Source organism: Dipodomys spectabilis, unplaced genomic scaffold (assembly GCF_019054845.1).
Source record: "Dipodomys spectabilis isolate Male_0828 unplaced genomic scaffold, ASM1905484v1 ptg000288l, whole genome shotgun sequence".
In the NCBI taxonomy this organism is placed as follows: Eukaryota; Metazoa; Chordata; class Mammalia; order Rodentia; family Heteromyidae; genus Dipodomys; species Dipodomys spectabilis.
Window position 1 is genome coordinate 1,400,878 of NW_024870965.1, and position 24,648 is coordinate 1,425,525.

Here is a 24,648-nt window from a genome sequence, read left to right on the forward strand (position 1 = left end):
GAAAGTCTAAGTCAAAAGGATAAACACTATTGTTTCTAAACAATCAAAAAAATCAGAAGACCTTTTTATGTGCACTTGTGCTTTTTTTTTTTATTTTTTGTTTTTCTGAATTCCTACTCCCATGCTTAGATTTTTCTGTAACTTTGACAACACCAAGTTCATAGAAAGGTTGCTCAGAAGCAGCTCAGGGGTAAAGCTAGCTTAATGGCGTGGGACTCCGGCCTTGCCCTTGAACTTGGGCTAGAAGGGCAACTCTTGGCTTATGCTAGTCTATCAATAATCATTCAGGTGCCCAGGACAGATTTCTACTGATTCACACTTTCTTCTGGGTGGCATTAAGTTTTAACCAAAGCTGCAAGGGAAATGAAAGGTGCTCCTAGTAGTTATTTTTTAAGAGAACATGGGATCAGACAATTTACATACTCCAAGGTAATTTGCATACTCCAAGGTAATTTGCATGTTCCAAGGTAATTTGCCTATTGGTGTCAGAGACTTCTCACTTTTTCGCTGGTTAAATTATGGAATCACACAGCGATGGAAATGTTGAACAGAGAATGGTTCTCTCTGACATTTTATTCCAAAAAGGCATTGGAATGTATTCAATAAGATACTGTTTGCCTTTTAGGCATTACACATGGCTAACACTCATAAACTCTTTGTTGAATAAATCTTGAAATGAAATTATCTGACCAAAGATAGCATAACAATTTTCTATGACTGAGAAATAATTTCAGAAGTGGGGAGGGCATGAGAGAGGGCATACTGGGAAGATGGAGGTTGATTGGAATACATTGTATGAATGCATGCAAATGTTACAATAAAATCTCCCTTTGTATAGCTAATAGATGCTAATAAGTTTTTTTTAATTTAAATGTATCCAATATTTATTTTACTTAGAAAATGATCTTTCTCCAGAATATACACATAATTTAAAAATAAGCAATGGAATCAATATGATAAAAAATAAATTGTGACTATAAAAATAGAACAAAGAAACCTATTGAGATTGTTTGGGAATGGAGAAAGGGAAAGTTAACAAGGGGGTGAGGCTGACTGGAATCTGTCATAAGCATGTAGAGAAACGGAACGAGGAAACCCCCGATGTGTAACTAACATAAGCTAATAAATAAAAGCTAAAAGCAGCAGCAGGTGCTGGTGGCTCACTCCTGTAGTCCTAGCTACTCAGGAAGCTGAGCTCTGAAGATCAGGTTCCAATACAATCTAGGCAGAGAAGTCCATGGGATTCTTTTTCCAATCAACTACCAAAAGCTGGACGTGTGGAGTTGTGGCTCAGCTGGTAGAGCACTAACCTTGAGTGATAAAAGCTCAGGGACAGTGCCTAGGACTTGAGTTTAAACTCCAGGTCCAACATGCACACATGTGCACGCGCATGTGCACACACACACACCTCTAAAAGCAAGGAATAGTGTTTTTAGAAATAACCTACCTCAAAATACTACATCATAATTGCACATGCTGAATAAAACTAAAATGTATTTGTATATGAACTTGGAAAAATTTTATTCTGATCCATACTTGTTATTTTTAAGTTAAAAAGTATAGGTTTTTTTCCTTACTTTTTTTTCCCTTTTTTTTTGGTCAGTCATGGGGCTTGAACTCTAAGGTTTGGGCACTGTCCCTGCACTCTTCAGCTCAAGGCAAGCGCTCTACTGCTTGAGCCACAGCGTCACTTCTGGTTTTCTAGTGCTTTATTGGAGATAAGAGTCTAACGGACTTTCCTGCCCAGGCTGGCTTTGAACGGCGATCCTCACATTTCAGCTAGGATTACAGGCTTGAGCCACTGGTGCCTGGCTTTTTCTCACTTTTAACTACAGTCTTATACTCATTTCTCACGTTATTTACAAGATCAACACAAATAAATAAATAAGCCAGCCACCGGTGGCTCATAGCTGTCATCCTTGCTACTCAGGAGACTGAGATCTGAGGATCGTGGTTTGAAGCTAGCCGGGGCAGAAAAGTCCATGAGACTCTCCAATTAACTACCAGAAAAACAGACGTCGTGCTGTGGCTCAAGTGGTAGGACAATTGCCTTGAACTGAAGAGCTGAGGGACATTGTCTAGGCCCTGAGTTCAAGCCCTACAACTGACAAAAACATAATAATAAGGAACTGGAAAACAGAAGTCAGTATTTCTGGAAGTGGCGCTGTGGCTCAAGCAGTAGCATGCTCGCCTTGAGCTGAAGAGCACAGCGACAGCGCCCAAGCCCAGAGTTCAAGCCCCACGACCGACCATAAAAGAAAAAAAAAAAAAGAAGTCAGTGGGTGAATCCTTTTGTTACAATAAGTAAAAGTGACACCGGTACGTGTGTTACACAGGTGTGTCGATGCGGCCACGTGTGCCTGGGGCTTCTAGCACACTGCTGGCTCCTCAGGGGCCCTTGTATGGACATTTGCACACTCCAGCTCCTCAAAGCTTCTCCCCCGGCCTCCATGCCCACATTCTGGGGGCGCTGGTCATTTTGGGGCACGTGGGGCGGAACCACCACTTGATGTTCTCTGTGCATGTTTGACCCTGTGTCCCCATGTGGCGCGCTTCCAGACGAAGGCTGTTCCCAGCACCCGGCTGCCCTGGTGTGCCTGCCACAGCGAGGGCTCAAAGAAAGTGTGTGTGTGTGCGTGTGTGTGTGTGTGTGCGTCGTGTGTGTGTGTGTGTGCGTGTGTGTGTGTGTGTGTGTGTGTGTGTAAAGGCTTTGTCCAAAGTCACCGCGTTCAGATGACAGACGCGTGGTGGGTGCAGCGCATGCATCCTGTCCGCTCCGACCTCTTGAGATGTCCTCTGGTCATAATAACCAAATAAGTTGGCAAAAGCAGCCAGGCCCACGGTGCCGATTTCAGAGAAGGAAGTGGAGATAAAATTCTTCCTCACACCTCGTGTGCCCCCAGAGGAAGCGGCAGCCTGGCCAATTTTACAAACATGCCAGTAAAAGAATTTCCTTGGCCTAGTGACAGTGTGGAAATGTCCTTTAAAAAAAAAAAAAAAAAATATATATATATATATCACTTACCCTCCTGAATTCACAAGCTTGCTCAAAGCATTTCCCATGCTATGGAATACAAGGCTCATGGCAATGCTCTTCCGCAAGGCTATTTCTAGAACCTTCTTTTGTTCACTCTAGCTAAGAATAGTGGCTAGGCTACAGGCACTATTTATAACCCCGAGAGCAGTGTGGCGCTGAACACCTTATTCATTATGTTTCCCGTGTTTACGGTTGCCTTACCTTTTTAGTCATTAAAAGTGTTCATCCAAGATTTTATTTAGTAACACATCAGTCGTAAATAGCTTTGCTTTTTATATATGAAAACCCTATATTTAGACTCAATAAAATGTTTTACTCCTATTTCCTTATTAACTAAAAACAGATTTCATGTGGTGAGGGGGAGGCTGAGGGGGGGTGTTCCCAACTGTTTTGTTTTCCAATTTCATAGGAGATCTAATGATTTCACCTTTGGCTTGTTTCGATTAGGCATCTAGCTATAGGCGGTAAGTCATGCATTCTCAAATCACTACAATTTTACACACAGCCCACCGTGTGGTTTTATAAAACAGACCCTGACTTTATGATGGGTTTGATTGTTACATACGATGATTTTTTAAATATTGTTTTTTTTTTTTTTAGCTTATATTACATAGGGGGATTTCCTTGTTCCATTTCCACATATGTTTATGATCTCTTTCAATCCATCTCAAAAAGTGCCTCCTCTGGCCCATAAAGGAAAGGTCTTAACGTGGTGTCGTGCCAAGGTCTTCCTCTGGAAATGGTAGAAGCAACAGAAAATAACAACTTGGATGGTTTCTTGTCCGTTAAGGCTTTGCAGTTCCTGCTTAGTTTTGTGTTTTGGTTGGGCAGAGCTGGGATTTGAACAAGAGCCTCAAGTCAGGCCCGCAATTCTGCTTTGCTTTCTTTCTTTCTCTCTTTTTTTTTTTTTGGTGCCCTTCCCTGGGCTTGAACTCAGAGCCTGGGCGCTGTCCCTAAGCTTTTTTGCTCAAGGTTGGCACTATTCCACTTGCTCTCCACTCTACACATAGCTCCACTCCGGCTTTTTTTTTTTTTTGAGTAGTTTATTGGAGATAAGAACCTCATGGACTTTCCTGCCCAGGCTGGCTTGGAACCCTGATCCTCAGATCTCAGCCTCCTGAGTAGCTAGGATTACAGGCGTGAGCTATCTGTACCGGCCTCTTGCTTTAATTCTTGGTGAGTGACAGAGTCCCTTGTCATGGGCTACTGTATATAGTACAGGTTGTTTTCAATCACCAAGGCGAAAAACTCCAGAGTGTATACATGCAACTATTTTAAAATTTTTAAAAAAAGTAAGTCAGACCTGCAGGAAAAAATGAAAGCTGCTAAAAGCCATGCTTGGTTCTTGCGGAACAGGAAGATGTGCACACAGGAGTTGGCTGCCACCTGGGGGGGAGGGGTCCCCACTGCCCGGTGCCAATCACCACCTCCAAACCCACTCAATGAAGATAATGAACATTTTTTTCCTTTTAAATCTAAAAAAATTCCATTAGAAAAAGAATCAGCTGTTAGTTAGTGCATTCAACCTCAAAAGCCCTCCGTTAATGGCTAAATCTTTTACTCCTTGGCTGGCCAAACAGATGAAATCAAGAAATCCAGTAGCCAGGAGCAATCTTGTGAACATTCATCCCATTTCTCCACGGAGGTCACTGAACACTGGCCAGCCCCACACTCACATCTACAGGAGTAATAGGTGTTTTTGGACATTTGTATTAAGCTCCTCCTCCTCAGGTTTTTTTTAGCTAATGTTTAATTCTGATAAAGTGAAGCAAAGCAGTATTTCTTAGCTCAGAAACGATTGTAAAGCGCCCCACCCCGGCCGCCATCTAAGCTTAAGGTGCTGATTGGTATTGGTGCTTTTTCCACAGCTCCCGATGGGAAATGAAGGCGGCTTCAGTAATCATATTCACGCTCCATACGTGAGAACCGCACTACATAACCCCAGGGTTATGTATCAAGAGGCACTGGACTCATAAGTGGACATGTTACACTGAGACCCTTCTGTACGACTATTTGAAATTAACTTTAAAAATGGAACAATAAACAGAAGAAAAAAAATCTAATCTAATGGCTCAGTGGCAGACGACCTGTCTAGCAAGTATGAGGCTGCCCTGAGTACCAACTCCAGGACTGTCAATGCTCCCAATTCCAGAACTTTCTAAGCATACATGAGATGCCACAAGTAGAAAACTCCCCACCTGGCAACCTAGGATGGGTGTAGTAAAAGGCAGACTCACTAAAGGTATTGTATAAAGGACTCTTCAGAACATGAGGTAAGGCACACATGAAGTATCAGTGAGTATCATCTTCAGACTTCTATCCCTTCCTGATTCTGATATTCCAAAATCGGCACTTCAGATACGGAGAACTCTTCTTGACCCTCACACAATTGCATTTCTGCAGCATGAGGACTCCTCAGACTTTTAGAACATGCAACGTGAAATTCCACATTTTCCTGACTAGGTGACTGTGAAAGCTGTGTCTCCAGCCAGCCCTGTGGGGGCTTGGGCACAGCTGTTTCCCCGGGAGTAAAAGAGAACACACAGAACATTGTAGTTACAACTGTGCCATCCGTGTGAGGGACCTCTTCCCACCCCCGCCCACCCCCTGCCACCAGTCAATGGAGGGGATGAAGTAAAGGACAGGAGGAGCCGCGTTCATGGGGGACAGATGGCATGGGGGAGGAAACGCAGCCCGAGCAGCTGAAGGGCCAGGAAGGTTCGCGGGTGTGTGGAGAACGCACACAGGGACATCAGTGCGTCAGTCCCCAGCCGTGGCTGTTCATAGTCCTGAGGCCAGTGCTGTCTGATGGTTCTGAGACCAAGTCTTACTCTGTAGCCGGGGCTGGTCTTGACGTTGAGGTCCTCCTATCTTACCCTCTCAAGTGCTGGGATTCCAGGAATGGGCTACCACGCTTGGCCAGAGATTATCTTCAGGAAGAACATTTCAGTAGAAAAGTGTACTGGAGTGGGTGGGGACAGTCACATCAGTGTAGACTTAAACCAGTCACGGCCCAAGCTCTTCTTCCAAATGAGAACCCAGTCGCTCCTTCCAGCGGTCTATGACTTCCTGTTTCCATCAGAATGGAAGGCCAAGGCCTCTGGGACTAGGAGCGTGTCAACCTTCCCTGACTATCAACAGCCGCCCCGGCCCCGCTGGACGCTGGCCTTGCTGGAGGCCTGTGTGGGAGGCCTGAGGCTGTCTCCAGATTAATGCAGATGCTCCTTCTGCTCAGTGCTTCCTCTGAGGGACCCCAGGTCTCCCCTGAACCTTTCTAATCCCTCCTTCTGGCCCGTCACTTGATCGACTGCTTCGTGGACAGCGGGCTGTGTTAGCATCTCTCTCACCCGTTTTCACTACCACCCGTAAAAGGGATGCCTTCTGGTCTAGCACAGAGCTGGACACATTTGGTTCTGAGTGGATACATGGTGAAAATGAATGAATGTGTAATTCATCAGGCCTGGGGTGGGACCTGGACAAAAAGCAACCTTAAAAAGCCAGTGTGCTCACTTTCTGTGCTGACAACGGCACAGACAAGACTCTTCAAGTCTGGCTCGGGGCCACTGAATAGTGTGAAAGAAACAGCAGGAAATCAGGTTGAGGTTTGGCCAAAAGAGAAACCACCAAAAACATCTTTCTGATCAAAAAGGAGTCTTACACTGAAGAACTGTGAACACATCGCATTTGTTCAAATTAAACAGGAAATGAAGACCAAGATCAGGCACATGCTTGCTACCAATAACCAAATTACCTAAAAGGGAAAGTCCTGCTGGAAAGAACAAACCACAACAAACCCTAGCAAATAAAAGATGCCAACTCTGTACCTTCTGTACAACAAGAGCAAAGTTTAAGCAGCTAAAAAACAACAACAATGATGTATTGAATGCACTTCCTGCTTATTGCTGACAAACATAGGAAAAATCTATACTAAAACCAAAGTCATAGTCGAGTATCACGACACATGCCTGTAATCCCAGTAGTGCACAGGCTAGACAGAAGGATCACAAGTTCCAGGTCAGCTTAGGTTACTTGGAGAGACATTGTCTCCAAAAACAAACAAACAAAAATAGTGCCAGGTACAGGTGGCTCACACCTGTAATCCTAGCTGAGGAGTACGGTTCAAAGCCAGCCCTGGCAGGAAAGTCTATGAGACTCTTTTCTCCAATGAACCACCAAAAAAGCTTGACATGGAGCTCTGGCTCAAGTGGTAGAACACTAGCTTTGAGCAATAAAAGCTCAGGGATAGACATTACCCAGGTTCTGAGTTCAAGCCCCAGGACTGGCACTGGCTTGCATATACGCATATGCACACACACACACACACACACACAGCAAAAACAACCACCACCCCCCCAAAAAAAAGTCCCTAGGTAGGTCCCCTGTCACCCGCTCAGAATTTTTCTGGTCCTTTCCCCACTCCACATTCTCCTGCATAAAAATAAAGGCAAGTTTTCATGAACTACAATGCCTGGGCTTCTGTATTCTGCAGGAGCTGATTTCCACCTCCTGTCTCCCCACCACGCCCCTTTTCATAAGCTTCCTGCCTGCTATTTGTCTTCCCAGAATCCTCTTGGATCCTACTTCCTCCTCTCCAGACCCTCCCCGCTGCTGCATTACAAAGCGCTTGCCACCCACTCTGGCCAGTCCTCTCTCTGCTCTAATCATTACCTGGGTCTCTCTCAGGGTAGGAGAGAATTACAGTTGCATTTTCTCCCTTCCAGCGACATCTTCCACCTGGCTAGGTGCACAGTGGGGCTGGTTTGTGAGTCATCACAATGGAGCTCTCCCTCAGGAGGTCAGAGGGCATGCCTGGGGCCCAATGCCTGGCTGTTGGGCGTCCACGTCCCCAGGGAGCAAGTGGCCTGAGGTCACAGACAGCCAGTGGCCCGGGGGCCTTCCCAGGCGTCCGGTGCAGCCTGCAGCCCACCAGAGATCAGCACCCAGCAGCAAGTGTCTGAGCCATGCTGGGTGAAGACTGCCGGGGAAGGAAAGTGGATTGTGATGGAACCCCAGAGAGCCTGACCTCAGCCACACCTGCACGCCTGTGAGAGTCAGCTCTTAAAAAGAAAGATGCTACCAGCCAGGGAAGGGCAGGCAGAAGCTTTTGTTTTGATCTTTTCCAGAAGCTGCCATGTCAGCAGCACCAGTTCAAATAGGCAAGAGGAACGCAATGCCATGGGGGGGGGGGGGGAGGGGGGCGAGGCTGAGGTGGCAAAGCACCTGCCTAGCAAGCTGGAAGCCCTGAATTCAAACCCCAGCACTACCAGGATCAGCACAGCGACACCTGCATTTCTGTCTGTCCACACGCACGCCGGACACGTGTACCAAACGCGCCAACGGTTTGTTGTTCCTGCTATAAAATGACCAACCGTCAAACTCCTTGGAAATCACCAAGGCCAGTTTATGAGTTTAAACTATTCTTTATTGGTTTCTCAAAACCTGTTGTTTCTCACACAAGGTGCAGAGCATTTTTTTTCACTGTCGCTACCCGCTAGGATGTGAATCTCGTGGTTATTCCTCAACATCTTCCCTCTCTTCATTTCTTGCCAAACCAGAAGCCCATGGCACTTGCCTTTCATCTGAACTAAAAATCTGAGGTTCTTAGGCTGAGATCTGGAGATCCTGGTTCAAAGACAACCTGGGAAGGAAAATCCATGAGACTCTCATCTCCACTTCACCAGTGAAGAGCTACAAGTGGAGCTGTAGCTCACGCGACAGAGCACCAGCCTTGAATGAGAAAGCAAAGCGATAGCACCCAGGTCCTGGGTTCAAGCCCCAGTACTGGCACCAAAAAGAATTTTATGAAAATCAATCCAGACTCTTTTTTTTTCCCCCTCCAGCAAACTGGAGCAAGAATCAATGAGAGGAGATCATGTGTTAACTAGCTAATTCAGCATTAACATGAAGGGGAGTTTCAGGCCTCTGTGTTTTGCACAGCAGAGCTGTGTAAGATCTATAATTGAAAGAAGACGGTGAGAGACAGCGCTCATCCTCTCCACGAGCTACATTTCCTGCTTTGATAAGGGGACACGGGACATCTAAGGCGCTTCAAACTACCCAATTACATTTGATTAGCGAGTCAAAATAATGTAACTGCTTCTCATCCCCCAGAGGAAAACTTGTGAGAGGATTCTGTGGCCAACTCTTCAGCACCCGCACGAGGCAGTGTCATTATTTTGTGAGGGGAAATGTAATATTTAGTAAGCTTTTTAAAATCTAATTAGGCAATAAGTAAAGCCTCTATTCACTGCACTTGAAATGGACAAAGATGACCAAGAAGATGTGGACGAGGAAGAGACGCTGTATAGAGATTTCAGAGGAACAGGCCACGGAGAGCAAAACGACACATGCGTGTGGCTCACGCCTGACACGATCAATGCTCCAGAGACTGAGAAAAAGTGTGCAAGGCTCTTATCTCGAGAGTGAAAAGCTGCTGTCTTACCTCACCACCAAAAAGCCTTCCGTAGAGGCTTTGGTGGGAAAAAGTGAGCATGAGGCCCTGAGTTCAAGTCTCAGAATGGCAGACGCACACAAAAAGAAGTCTTAGAATAACGAGCCGACATTTCAGAAATGTAGCTAAAAAACTATGCATTTCAAAGCACACATGCGCACACACACACAGAATGAGAATTATTTGGGACCTCAAACCTATGCAGAACACATAATTTACTAGTAAATAAAAGTACCAGGACCACAAAAATCAGCAGCCCAATTGACAAGTCATGTACACCATTATCTTGAGGATTTTTCCAATATTTATTGAATATGTATGGAATGTGGAGGAATAATAAAAACCCGGACACTGAGTGCTACCTGCTACTAGAGCAAGAGGTTTGATCGCAGCATCACCTACACACAAAAAAGACCAGGGAGAGAGGCAGAGGGAGGGGGAAGAAAGAAGAGAAAGGAAGAGGGAGGGAGGAAGAAGAGAGACAGACCCCTGCACAGTTGAGGTCTGGCTCCTTCCTTCAACTCTGAGCACACTGTTTCAACAGGCATCCAGAATCCAGGCCGTTTCGTTCCCGTGAAATACGTTTGTAATTGAAGTGCAATGATTAGGCTGCTCTGTCAGGTAAGCCATCCTGTCAACAGGGCGTATGGAAACTCGATTGTGGGTTCCTCCGAGGTGGCCCGCCTGGCCACAGCTATTAAATGTCAACACCTTGGAGTCACGAGCAGAGGGCTGGTGACATCCACGTTCCTCCAATGAGAGAGGAGCCCCAGAGCTTTAACGGGGCCCAGCTGCACCACCTTCCACCCTTGCCTTGGTCTCCTCGTACAGTAAAGGCTAGACTTCAGACCCACTGGCCGGCTCCTCTAGCTGGCAGGTAAAGGAAAAGCATTCTGATGGAATTATAGTTGGATCAAGTTTGGTTGTAAAGTTAATCCGGAGTGTTGGGCAATTACAGTGACATTTCTAAACACTCCAGAAAATGTGCTTCAAGTCAAAAAGACGGCATGTGGGAACTGATTTCCGAGGAGATCAGCCCAAGGGGACCAGAGCTGAACACCTGGCGGGTGTGTGCAAACAAGAGGGTGCTTTCACCTTCTGATCAGCACGACCTAGTTATTTTTCAAGATAAAGGATTGAACTCAGGGCCTAACGCCAGACCACTGAGCACCGCTGCCCCCCCCCCCAGGTACAACCTCAGCGCCCCTCTTACTCTCGTCTGGCAAGAGGAATGGACCTCAGCCATGGATGCCTTGTTTCTGTGAATGGGAAATGACCTTGGACAGAGGAAGGGTTGGAAGGGAAGTTCTCTTCTCCTTAGGTCTAGTCGATCGCTACGTCAGGCTGTTCACTCAGCGGTTCCTTGTGCCTTTGCCACCCATCCTCAGCCTGTGGGCTGCCTTCCCTCCTCAGCCGCATCACACCGGAAGCTGACACAGCCAAGGACAGGGTCAGCAAATAAATGCCTGTTGCTATGGTGGCGGGCAGCTAGCTGAGAGTCACTGGGATCTGAGGCCTCAGCAGAGAAGGAAGAAAGTTGAGCAAAAGAGAAAGGGAATGTGGAACAGAAAAAAAGACAGGAGGAGAGGGGAGCAAACAAAGGATGCACAGAGCTAGAGTGCTTCCCAAAGAGCCGGGCAGGGCCTCCAACATCAGCGGCCGGAGAAACACCTGTGCGCTAGGGTGGGCGGGGCCCTCCGTCCTAGGTTTTGACTGTGGCTGGTGTTGGGGGTGTTGAGTGGTGGCTTGACTGCCCCGTGTCCACGCTGCCATTCTGCAAAGGGATCTAGGACATGGGATGACTTGCACGATCTACTCCTCAAGCCATAGAAGGCTAAGTGAGCACAAAATCATTCTTCATTCCAGAAAGAACAAAGCATCCATTTCACCCCAGCACTGCAGAGCAGAACATCCTGTTTTCTGTTGTTTTTAAGCCATTACCTGACTTTGGATATCACAGGCATGCAGGACTGGGGGGGGGGGGGTCAGAAAAAGCCCCATATCCAACATGGAGGCCTTCCCACAGATCGGTGAGGGGTTGATGTGCATTTTGAGCACAAGCAGGAGTGGAATCAAGGGTGTAGGTTTTTCTCAACAACAGGCAGGTGACTACGTCTGAGCAGACCAGCTGATGAAACTTTGAGCCCATGGATGATGCAGAGGAATTGGTGCTGTATACTGCAGGCTGACAGAGTGCGGGGAGGGGGAGCCCTTGTTAAGGAGACTCACAGATACCACGTGGTGTTTGACTGGTGGGTACCCCTCCCTGTCCCAGTGTCCAAAACTCTACAATGTCCCCCTCTAAGTCAATAACCCCAAAAGGGCCAGGCACCCATGGTTCATGCCTATAATCCTAGCTCCTGCAGGCTGAGATCTGAGGATCACAGTTCAAGGCTAGGCTGGAAAGTCTATGAGATTCTTATCTCTAGTAAACTACTAAAACAAAAACACAAACCAGAAGTGGAGCGGTGGTTCCAGTGGTAGAGTGTTAGCCTTGAACAAAAAAAAAAAGCTCAAGGACAGCCAGGCACCAGTGACTCCTGCCTGTAATCTCAGGAGGCTGAGATCTGAGGATCATGGCGGGTTTGAAGCCAACCCAAGCAGGAAAGTCAGTTGAGACATTCTTATCTCTAATTAACCACCAGAAAACCAGAAGTGGCACTGTGGCTCAAAGTGGTAGAGCTCTAGCCTTGAGTGAAAAAGCTCAGGGACAGCCTCTAGGCCTTGAGTTCAAGCCCTGGGACTGGCACAAACAACAAAAAATAAAAAAGAATTTCCCTGTCATTGGGTGAACTTATGGAAAATAAGCTGCTCTTGGCAGTGCAAAATACCATGTCCTTAGGACCCAGGAATACAGGGATGGGCAGAGATAATGGTATCAAAGTACTTCACAGTTTATGAGGGAAGTCCGGAGGCATTCCTGTTGACAACAGCATCATCACACATTAACTATGTGACACGGACCAAGTCAACACAAGTCTCTACTCTCAGAACCTTTACTTCCACACTGGGACTCATCCATAACACCTGCTACAGAGGTGCCCACGTGTTCCAGATAATACCAGTGAATAATTGCCTGGCTCACAGCTTAGCCACTGACAGCTACTATTATCTATGGTTCCTATTCTTTAGTCCAGAAACAAACACAAGCATATTCTGCTGACCCGAAATCATCTATGCCTGTGAACCTTTACCTGTTAGTGTCTCTTCAAACCTTGATCTCTCTCTCACACATTCACACTCTCACATACACACACAATTCCAATCCTCTCCTGCTCCTACTAAATGGATCCAACTGCTTTACTAATTTTATTTATTTTTTTGGGTCCTGTCGTGGGGCCTGAACTCTGGTCCTGGGCGCTGTCCCTCAGCTCTTCAGCTCAAGGCTAGCGCTCTATCACTTGAGCCACAGCACCACTTCCGGCTTTTTTTTTCTTTTTGCTTATGTGGTGCTGAGGAATCGAACCCAGGGCCTCATGCATGCAAGGCAAGTGCTCTACCACTGAGCCACCTTCCCAGCTCCACTTACTAATTTTATGATGGTAACAACTTATTAGATTAAAAGGCCTGCGTGGTTGGAAGCATTTAGCCAACTTTTACTAACTGGTTAATTCAATGTCTCTACAGGCCAATGTAACCCTAGAAGCATAAGCATGTGGATGGGTGGGTGGGTGGGTGGGTGGATGGATGGATGGATGGATGGATGGATGGATGGATGGATGGATGGAAGGATGGAAAGATGGAAGGATGGATGAATGGATGTGAGAGCCCTGGTCCAAACCTTTGCTTCCCATTCTTGGACAAAAGGAGACCACATGCTGAGCTGCCTTCACAGGACTGTCCTAAGAATCAAGGCATCTAAGAATCTTCACCAACGAATGTTGAGCAGACTGAGGAAAAGTCCTCTTTCTTCCTCTCATCACTCACCAGCAGCTACTTGACGATAACCCAGGGGGCGACATATTGGATTTTGGGGTATGGCTGGCTCTTCAGGTGCCTGCACCAGGATTCCAGTAGATATGCCACAGAGGATCAAGGCGATTGCTGGGTGTATGAGCACATAATAAATGCAGCGTGAAGCTGCTCTCCTCGTGTGGACCCACACTAGGCTTCGCCCAATATGATAGCTTTCCATGAAGGTCACATTTCCCATCCCACTGGGGTGAAAGTAAGCTCCAAGGAGTTAGGAAGATTCCAGTGACTGACGGCTTAGAGAGTAGAGCAAGTTAAGTCTTTTAAAAAATTTAAGCAACTAATCAAAGCAAAATCAGATCAGAACTCTCAGTAGGTGGAGAGAGAAAGGAAAGGAGAGAGGAAAGGTGGAGAGAGTTCACTTCAAAGGGGTTCTGGAGAATGTGGTAGGGTGATAGAATGGTTGTATGTTTATGCATTAAGATTAGTAAATTTTAGGGAAGATAACTTATTCATGAATAAAAAGTAACTAGCCCTGGGTGCTGATGGCTCATGCCTGTAATTCCAGCGTCTTAGGAAGAAGCTGAGATGTGAGGATCTCGGTTCAAAGCCAGCTCAGGCAGGAAAGTCTGTGAGGTTCTTTTATCTCCAGTTAATCATCAAAAAGCTGGAAATGGCACTGTGGCACCAGTGGCAGAGCACCAGCCTTGAGTAAAAAAGCTAAGCAAGAACACAAGGCCCCGAGTTTGAGGCAGTTAATATCCAGTAAGAGAGAAGCCCAGAAAATGAGCCTTAGTATATCACAATAGTCCACAGACAAGTTTCAGATCTGGAAGAAAGCTCACAGGGCAAAGGCCAGAAGAGACCTGAACACCCACCTAGACAAACCTGCTGGCTTGAACTCAGGACCTAGGTACTGTTCCTAGGCTCCTTTTGCTCAAGGCTAGCGCTCTACCAGCGCCCCTTTCAGCTTTCTCTGTGGTTAATTGGAAATAAGAGTCTCATGGACCTTCTTCTCCAGGCTGGCTCTGAACTACGATCCTCAGATCTCAGCCTCCTGGGCAACTAGGATCATAGGCGTGAGTCACCGGTGCCCAACTGTGTTGTTTTTCAGATTCCCTAAGATGGAAGAAAATCTTGACATTTGCCTCCATGGAAGTAAATCCCGTGTCTGGAGGTTTTGTGGACCCATGGTAGAGGGCATTTGTTTTACTCTCATGTCTTTGGGGTGAGTACGGAATAGATAATGGTTCAGTTTAACTTTGCACTGGGATCAAATCTCCTTCCCAGAAAGGTGAGCGACTGCTGTTCATTCTGGGAGCCACAGAGCGAGGGAATGCTGAGACCACACGGAGAACTGCAGAGACCACTGTCCGCAACGGCAGGAGGACAGGAGGGACACTGCAGATGGCTTGCTGCTATATTCATTCTCGCTCTCTTTCTCAACCTCTTACACACATACATGGAGGGAGGGAGGGAGAGGAGGAAGGGAAGAGAAAGAGGGAAGACGAGAGAGGGAGGAAGGGGGAGAGGGAGAGAAGGGGAGGGAGAAGGAGAGAGAGAGAGAGACTAAGTTTGTCCCGTATGGTAGCTTATACCTGTAACCCAAGCTACTTAGCAGGCTGAGATCCAGAGAATTGCAGTTTGAAGTCAACCTGGGCAGAAAAAGTCCTCAAGATTTCATCTCCAAAACAAAAGAAGCCGCAAAAAAGCTAGCTGGAGGCATGCTTCAAGTGGTAGAGTGCCAGCTGAGCAAGTGAGTTCAAGGTTTCAAGTTGAAAAAATGGCGAGAGAGAGAGAGAGAGAGAGAGAGAGAGAGAGAGAGAGAGAGAAAGAGGGGGGCTATAAAAGGATAACTTTAAAAACTTTAAATTAGGGCAAGTCTAATAAAATCTGAGCTTACAGACTCATCATGGTAGGGGAAGACAGGCTTAGGCTTGGGAAAAGGGACCTAGAAGGTTAAAAATAAATGCAAGGCTGCTCAGAAATTCTGAAATTCTGCAATGGCCTAGAGAGAAGGCAGGGGCTCTCCTCCCACCGCCTCTCTGCTATAGAGAAAAACGCGCTTCAGCGTGGCTGAATTCCTCTGACACAAACTCCCGGAGTCTCTGAGACCTATTTTTTTTCTATTTTTTTTCCACAGAAACGCTAGTTATGAGTTTCAGTCAGGATTAATTTCGACTTACTTTCCCATTCCTGCATGTCTCCGAAGCAGGGGTGGAGGGGAAGAGCTTACACTCACGTTCCCAGAATCCTCAGTGGACATCTGGTCTCATTAGAAGATCAGATAGATCCTCCAGATTCGTTACTTGCTTAACAAACGAGGAATTATTTCCTCACTGCTTTTGTGTTTAGGAAAAAAGATATGCAAGTCACAGGTGAAGAGAAAAGAGTACTTGTCCCTCATAAGGAAGAAGAGATTTTTAGCAGCATGAAGGGTGTGTGTGTGTGTGCGTGCGTGCGTGCGTGCGTGCGTGCGTGCGTGTGTGTGTGTGTGTGTGGTGCTAGAACGTGAATTCAGGGTCTCAACCCCGTCTCTGAGCTTTTCTGCTCAAGGCTAGTGCTCTACCACGTAAGCCACACAGCTCCACTTCTGAAATTGGTGATTAATTGGAGAATAAGGACTTTCCTGCCAGATGGTCCTCAGATCTCAGCCTCCTGAGCAGCTAGAATTATAGACATGAACCAACTACCAATGCTTGGCTAGAGGGGGTCGTGGGCTTGCTCTTCACTTCCAAAACCAAAGAAAAGGTCAGGAGAACAGGTAATTTTAAGACAGAGGTGGCTTAAAGTCTGGCAGGTACACTTAAAGTCTGCATGGTTCATCTACAGGATGCTTACAATCCTCCCTTCTCCCATCTCAATAAGGAAGCTATAGTGAATTGCTTTTCACATCAAGCAGAACATCAGACAGAACCAGATTTGGGCCTTGTGACATCTAAGCGTACGCCGCCCATAAGTCTTGTGCAGATTTTCCCAGTGGAAACGCAGGCATGGGAGAGGTCCAGTGCCTTGGAGTACTTAGCAAAGTCATTCAAGGCCCACAGCACGAGTTGGCAGAGTGCTAGCTGCCTGATCTACACCGAATGAGCCCTCTGTGGCCCAAAAGAATGATGGAGGCTTTCTAAAGTGACTCGTGTCCTCTAGGGAGGGCGTCTGGACTCAGGGAAAATCTGTCTCCCTGATTATTAGTGATTTAGTAATTGGCGGTTGTGATGGATTTCTGATAACCTCGAGATTTGCTTTAGCTTCACTGGCAGAGGCCTGTGGTTTGGGAGTCAAAGGTCACACTGTGCCTGTGTGTGCCTGTGTGTGTGTGTGTGTGTGTGTGTGTGTGTGTGGTGTAAACACAGGAATGGGGGTGGAGCAGGGGAGAGAGAGACCTCTGTGACCCAGATCTGCCTGGCTCAGTTCTGTCTTTCTGAGCTGTGGAGTCCCCCAGGTGCGTCCCATTCCAGCCCCCAGCCCCAAAGCCAGCTCCCTATGATGGGCTGCCTTCCCATCTTTCCTTCCTGGCCTTCACACTGCTGGTGTAAGGGGTTCTAATTTCCTTTTTCTCACTTTGGGATTTTTAATGGAAACCAGAATACCTTTTTTTTTTTTTTTTTGTAGATAGGTAGAAAAACAAAAACTACCCACTAAATTTCCTTTTCCCCTTAACTACAAGTTTATCACTTTAGGAGCAATTTGCTAACACAAGCAAGAAAAAGACGCATTTTAAAGCAAGGTAAATGGATCAAATGAAACTTAAGAACCATGACCTGTATTTCTGGGCGCTGGTGGCTCATGCCTGTAATCCTAGCTACTCAGGAGGCTGAGAGCTGAAGATCATGGTTTGGAGTCTGCCTGGACAGGAAAGTCCAGGAGACTCTTATCTCCAATTAAGTACCCCCTGCCCCCCAAAAAGCCAAGTGTGGCTCAAGTGGTAGAAATCCAGTCTTGAGGAAAAAAGCTCAAGGACAGCACACACACACACACACACACACACACACACACACACACACACACAAGACATGACTTGGAAATGCTAACATGGGGACAGAAGCTGCAGGCTTGTGGCTGTGTTGGAGAAAGCGGCCTTTGGGAACTGACATGTAGGCCATGTCCCATGGTTGCCCACAGAACTTCCCGCAGCAATGGTTCTATAACTTCAGGGCAGGCCCCATTGGTGAGCCATGACCAGAAATGTCTTACAAACATACCATGATTTAGAATACAGCAGAATAGAAAATACTGTCACATACTATTGAATGAACTGAGTGTGTGTGTGTGTGTGTGTGTGTGTGTGTGTGTGTGGTGTATGTGCGTGTATGTTTATAATAAGAGATGTGTTTTGGTGTACCCCATCCCAGTATAAAAATCTATTTCTAGCCCAGTGCTGGTGGCTCACGCATGTAATCCTAGATGCTCTGGAGACTGAGATCTAAGGCTCAAAGCCCACACAGAAAAGTCTATTTGATCTCTAATTAGCCAGTAAAGCTGGAAGTAGAGGTGTGGCTCAAGTGGTAGATGAACAAAAAATTCTAAGGGAAAGCACTCTGGCCCTGAGTTCAAGCACATACACACACACGAGTGGTGCACATGCACACTTACACACTTATTCTTTCCTGTATGCTGCAGTTCTTAAAAATACGTTGAAAAATAAAGCCCTGTACTTGCCGAAATGCGGGCTTCAATGGAGTTGCTCTGCTTTTTTTTTTGTTTTTAATCAAACGAAATTTATAAATGAAAAGAAACATTTCCAAATGTGAATATTCATCTTACAATTCTGTTGAAACCATCCCTGTTACTCTGAATTCCTTTATATGTTTCCTGGAAAATTCTTCCACGAAATCCCGGTGGGTTCGATGCAAGCCACAAGACAAAAGGTAGCCAGGGTCAAGATTTTCTGTCCCCTGGAGACACTCCAGCACCTCACACGGCTGGAAATGCCCTAAGATGGGTAATTTCTTCCTTTCCCTTTTTAATGGATTTTCCATGGTAAGACTGATAAATGCTCTAAACAACATTAAAGATTAACGAAGCCCGTTCCCAAAGGTCTTTAAGTTTCAGCAAAATAGTTAACCCCAAGTCATGCAAAAGAATCTCATTGTAAATAAGGAAATTTGGAAAGAGTACTTCCCGGCATCTTCGAAGTCCTAACGGTGGCTGCTCCCTACAATTCATAATCACAATAACTCAAGGAGAAAGATTTTGGTCTTAGTCCACTTTGCATCGGTCTGCTTAATAGTCTGTCATCCTTAATTGGCATTAATGACTGTTAATGACAAGTTATATTATTCCTTAACACCAGGTACCCCCCCCCATACTGCTGAGACCACATCTGCATGCATTTGCCCCTGCATCAGACTGCATTTACATAAAGAGCACTTCTCTCTGAGCAACAATCCTCACACTCTAAACCCAGCCTTGTACCCAGCATGCCCCTCGTCAGACTTCCAGTACACAGATGCTTTATATTCACATTTTTCCCCCTTGTAAATCCTTCTCAAAGTAAACACGGCAACTTTTCCACGCATACCGCATGTACAACTTTACAAATGAGAGGCGCCGAATCAGCTAGAACCTACTCACAAAGAAATCTGGCAGTCTAGAATAATTCCATCACTCAAATCAATTCTCTAATCCATTGACTGCCAAGACTCTGATACCCTCATCTGCACACTACCTAGCTTTTCAGTTCCACTGGAAATCATTTTTAAAGGATCATTTGAAAACACCTTACCTATTAAGGACATAGTTATGAATTTTAAAAAGAAAACATTTGTATTCACTTATTTAGAACTGTTCAGATACCTTTTTGGTTCCCATAGAAAAATAAAATGGCTTAAGCCTTCCATGGCTTGTAATTTTAGCTACTCAGGAAGCTGAGATCTGAGGCTCATGGTTCAAAACCGGCCAGGAAAAAGTCTGTGAGACTCTTATCTCCAGTGAATCACCAAAAGGCCAAAAGAAAACGGAGCTGTGGCTCATGTGGTAAAGCACTAGCCTTGAGCAAAAATGCTCAGGGACAGCACCTAGGCCCTGAGTTCAAGCCCCAGTACCTCTCCTGCCCCTCCCCCCACTTTTATGAAAAGCAGGACTGGCCACTTGTAGAGAGCTTCCATGTTTCCCCGACTCCCGTGCAAGCTTTGCATTCAAAGTCTGCTGTGTCCTTCCTTTGAAAATCTCTGGCAGCCTTAGGAAATCAGAAGCCCCGTATTGAAAAGCCAGGTTTCCTCCCATGCCAGCAAAAGTAAGAAAGTGCTCTTATTAACAAAACATACTTCAAACTCAAATCTAAGATACACTTTTTAAACCAGAAACGAGCCCCGTAGCTTCTGAATGTGCCTTTGAGGGCACAGAAAATTCTCAGCTTTTCATCTGGATGAAAAGTTAACTTTGCCATTATTAATTCAGCCTAAGTTTCAGGAAATCACATAATTATGTAGGTAAACAGAAATCCTTATACAAACAAGCGCTGTGTTTACAATGTACTCATCCATTAAAATCATCGGTGGGCATCGTACATTATGAGGACTAAACAGAAGCCAGGCAGACGGCTGGCAACCTCTGTATGCCGGTTCCTCAAGATGGTAAACATCCTATTGGAATCTGCTCTGAAAACAAAGGCTTTTCCAACCTAATGTCAAGGTAAACAGGTAGCAAATACCCATGGATACTGAACACAGTTAAATTAGGGTCTAAGTGCAATTGAACGTTGGTCATGTGTTTTCTTCTGAATAAAACCTTCAAAAGGACACCATGAAACTGTAGCTCAACCCTTAGTAACTTTAGACAACAGCTTACTAGTCATCTGACAAATAACTTTTTAAACCACAAAGCATGAGTTAAAAAAAATATGAAGTGCATTCTGCTATCCATAACAACAAAACGCTTACCAACATTTCAGGTTGGATATCACCCACCATATTAAAAAACTACACAGAATAAGTCCAGCTACATCCTGAAGTGCTGGCCATTTAATTCTTCTTAACTTAGAAAAAGGATGCTGGAAGCTCCTGCCTGCAATCCTCCATACTCAGGAGGCTGAGAGCCGAGGATTAGACTTCAAAGCCAGCTGGGGCAGACAAATCTGTGAGCCTTTTATCTCCAGTTAACCAGCAAAAAGCTGGTGTGGAGGTGTGACTCAAGTGATAGAGCACCAGCCTGGAATGCAAAAGCCGAGAGAGAGCACAAGGCCCAGTACCGGCACCAAAAAAAAGTATATATACTATCCGTGACTAGGAACCTATTATTCAGAAGCATAACAACATCCTTTTTGGGGGGCTATTGGAAGGGAGTCGTACCTTAAGTTCTTTGAAGAAGATGCTACTCCTGGCCCACTCAACAATGGAGAAGAGGGTCTGATCTGCCATTTTGCACATTAACCCGAACGTGCTCAGCTTCTCGTGCTTGCCTCGGTTTGCCTGCTCTTGCTGTAGGTGGGCCATGATTTTGCCTTGAACCTGAGGTTCGTCGGGCTCACATTTCATGAGTTCCAGTATCAGCTGCGGGATGCTGGCTGGAGAGCTGGTCTGGTAACTATCCATGTAGGAGTAACCCATGATGGACTCCGGAGAGCTGGTGTAGGGGTCTGGGTACTCAGACTTGATGGCCCGGCTAGGAAAGTGGCTGTAGGTCTGGTAAGCTGGCAGGCTGTTGGGAGGTGGCATTGTCATGCTAATGGGGGATGTGACAAAGGGACTTCGGTCATAGTCTGTGGGAGGCAAGGCGGTGTGGTTCAGAGGTAGGCCCTTGGAAGCAGAATGGATGTTCTGAATGGCAGAGGAGATGCTCAGCTCAGAGGGCATGGCCTGTATCACTTGAGACATGGCTTCTAGCTTCAGTCCATTGGCTCGGATGAGGGCTTTCTTCTGCTGCTTCAAGGCCCTGTCCCTCTTGTACATTGGCCCAAATTTGTTCCTTCCTCCACGCATCCGGTCAGCCCGGACAGCTATTGAGGAGAGAAGGGGGTGGAAGAAAGGGTAAAATAAGATGCAAATTCTTAGCTGTTCCCGCTACACCAAGTTTTTACTAATGTTGAAGACTGACTAGAAATGGTTGTGTAGCTATGTTTTTGTATTACCATTCGCCTACAGGATTCTAAGAAAGTTAAAAAAAAAAAAAAAGAGGAAAAAAAGAAAAAAGAACAAAGTATGACTTTTTAATGATATTTTCTCCCCTCCAAGTGTGTTTTACTGCTCAAAATTGTTTGGATAAACTAAGCCTTTTTGTGAACTATAATTTATAATTTTTGTTTCATCTAGGAGGTAATTTAATATAGCTAAGAAAGAGAATCAAGGGGCTGGGAAGGTGGCTCAGTGGTAGAGTGCTTGCCTTGCATGCATGAGGCCCTGGGTTGGATTCCTCAGCACCACATAAGCAGAAAAAGCCAGAAGTGGTGCTGTGGCTCGAGTGGTAGAGTGTTAGCCTTGAGCTAAAGAGCACAGTGCCCAGGCCCAGAGTTCAGGCCCCATGACTGACACAAAACAAAACAAAAAAAGAAAAAGAAAGAAAGAGAATCAAGCCAGGCACTGGTAGCTCTTGCCTGTAATCCTAGCTACTCAGGAGGCTGAGATCTGAGGATTATGATTCAAAGCCAGGCTGTCCAAAAAAGTCCGTGAGACTTTTTATCTCCAATTAACCACCAAAAAGCTGGAAGGGGACCTGTGGCTGAAGTGGCAGATCACCAGCCTTGAGCACAGAAGCTAACAGATAGCACCTAGACACTGAGTTCAAACCCCAGCACCAGCACAAAGAAAGGAAGAGAAAGAAAGACAGAGACAGAGACAGAGACACAAAGACAGAATCAGTGTTCATACTGAAGTATCCATGTTTATCATAAATGTTTATGGAAGCTCAAATTATCTCTGCTGTATAGCTGTTTCTCTTATTCCGGGGAGAAATGGTGAAACAAATCATTTCTGTATTAAACAGTGAGCATTTTTCCTTCTGGCATCTTCCTCTGGGTCATTTGGGGTGATCTGGTTACAAAAGAGTTAGGTATACAGTAGCTCTTCTTGGAAAAAAATGGTTTTCACCTGGGCTAGATCATGGCACCTTCGTGAACTACCAGTTGTTTTTCACGTGAGCAAGAGGACAAAATTAAAGCAAATTCCTTTCAAAAAGCTATCTCAGGGCCTCTTCTGCCACACCAGGGCCTGGAGTCCGGGGCCTGTCCATTACCCAGGCTAGCAGCTCTCCCCAAGTCCAGCATGACCCGTGGCGCTTAGAAACCACTGGCTGCCATCTGCCACGGGACCAGCTGAAATTGCTGGAGGTTAAGTTTTTGAGCTTTTTATCTTAGGATTAGTATCACATGAAAAATTTATGGTGAACTCTAGGTATCCAAAATACTACACACAATCATACATAACGAGTGTTTCATCTGAATGATAATGTGTTGGATATCCAACTGTTTCGTTCCACAGCTAAATGTAGGTACCATGAGTGACTAACATGCAATTTAATTTTCAAGATAAGTAAATGCTTCAAGATAAACAATGCAAAAAAAAATCAAATGGCTGGCATCATTGGAAATAATAGCATCTAGCTTTTTCATCTTCTGGGTCTGAAACATCGAATTCATTACTCCCCTATTTGATAAACAAGATTGGTGATAAGAAAATTAATAAGCACCAATGCTTTCCTTTCTTACATCTCCTCTAAAGCAGTCCTGATGACATCCAAGCCAGCCATTTTTATGTGAAGAAATCTGTTAGCAATTCAGACAATTTGAAATTATTATGTTGGGTTTTTTTTTTTTTTAGTATTTTCTGTCAAATATGAGTTCCACATCTCTTCCCCCACCCCCAAATTCCCCTCCGTGGCCTGTACCTCAATGATCAAATAGAAGGCACTGTTCTATCTAGCAACTTCACGGACATGTGTCCCTGTTAGTAGTTTATTTGCAGTATATTTAATCTGGGCAAAGCCAGTAGGTCAAAGGCTGGAAAATAGCAGCCTACCCTAACAGCCCACGAACTACAAATTATTTACAGCAGTCACATATTAACTTTACTGCCGCCAATCTGAACTCTGAAGTGTATAACAAAGTATGGTGTGGCTTTTGAGGAAATCATTTTCTTGTTCTTGTCCAACCATTGCTACTGACTATTTTTCACGCTTCCTATCTGTTATTTTATTTTGTACAATCCTTACCACGTCTTTTAAATGAAAGTATGCTGTATTTCTGCAGCATAAAAAAATTTTCTTTGCACAGTGAACTCCTCTTGCTCAAAAATTATGAAATTAGTATTAACAATTAGGATGAGGAGGTTTACCAAGGAAAGAAATCAAACTTTTACTCTGCTTACTTAAAAAGAATATTTAAACTTCATGGACTGATTTGTAAATTAATTGTATTTATTGTTCTCAGTTGAATAGCTCTAATCTTGTTGATCTTTTTAGGACTGAAAAAATGCATCTACTCCTAAACATAAAATTTTTTTTTTTTATTAAATGTCAAATGAGAAGTTTGTTTTTTTTTTAATGTGAAACCACCATGCAAACAAAACAGAAAGATCTTCCATCCATGCTATAGTACTAAAAGACTGGGAAAATGTGAATCTATTGCTACCTCATGTTTTTGTGTATCTGTACTTGGAGACTTTTAGTAAGCAATTGTCTTTAGAAGAATCTTACCTTCTAGCTTCATTCCAACACTTAGACATTTTTGAAATCGACAGTAAGGACAGCGTTTTCTCTGTGTTTTGTCAATTTGGCAGTTCTGGTTTTCTATACATGTGTACCTTTTATTATTTTGGACAGTTCGCTTAAAAAATCCCTGCAAGACAGAGCAAACAGTGAGCCAGATTATAAACCTACCACTTTCCCTCCTTTGTTTCATTTTAAGGAAATCACCAGTAAATCCTTTCATTGTACTAGTTGGGTCCTGATGTGATTCTGTGGTTTATTTTAAATTTCAACAAAATCAACCCTCTACAATACGGTCAGATCACAGTGGAGATTTTTCTGCCCCCAAGTTATAGTCCTGAGGAATGACATGGAAACCTGGAGAGACTTGACTCCACACCACTGTATCCTGGGTTAGAAAAAGGAACAACAACAAACCCTGTATTGACCAGTGATTGTTTTTAAGTCTGCCTTCCTTTTCATCTTCATGTTCCTGACAGAGGTGCTCATGGAGACTCAGATTGTTTTTAAGAAGTCAGAAATAATTCCAGTACAATCCCAATGGGGAAAACAATAGCAAAACTCCTTAGATCGTTTACAAATGTCAACACTAGATAGTTAAAAGCAAAAG

The 24,648-nt window shown here is 45.0% G+C and overlaps 1 protein-coding gene across 1 annotated transcript in view; it reads right to left on the reverse strand.

Moving 5' to 3' along the window:
• Nr5a2 (nuclear receptor subfamily 5 group A member 2) overlaps nucleotides 1-24,648 on the reverse strand; it is a 94,041-nt gene that overhangs the window by 64,018 nt on the left and 5,375 nt on the right. Inside the window, exons 4-5 of the mRNA XM_042701261.1 lie at nucleotides 24,027-24,168; nucleotides 20,690-21,336 (exon numbers count right to left, since the gene is read on the reverse strand). Of these exons, the coding sequence (XP_042557195.1) occupies nucleotides 20,690-21,336; nucleotides 24,027-24,168 (789 nt within the window). The remainder of the gene's footprint in view (nucleotides 1-20,689; nucleotides 21,337-24,026; nucleotides 24,169-24,648) is intronic.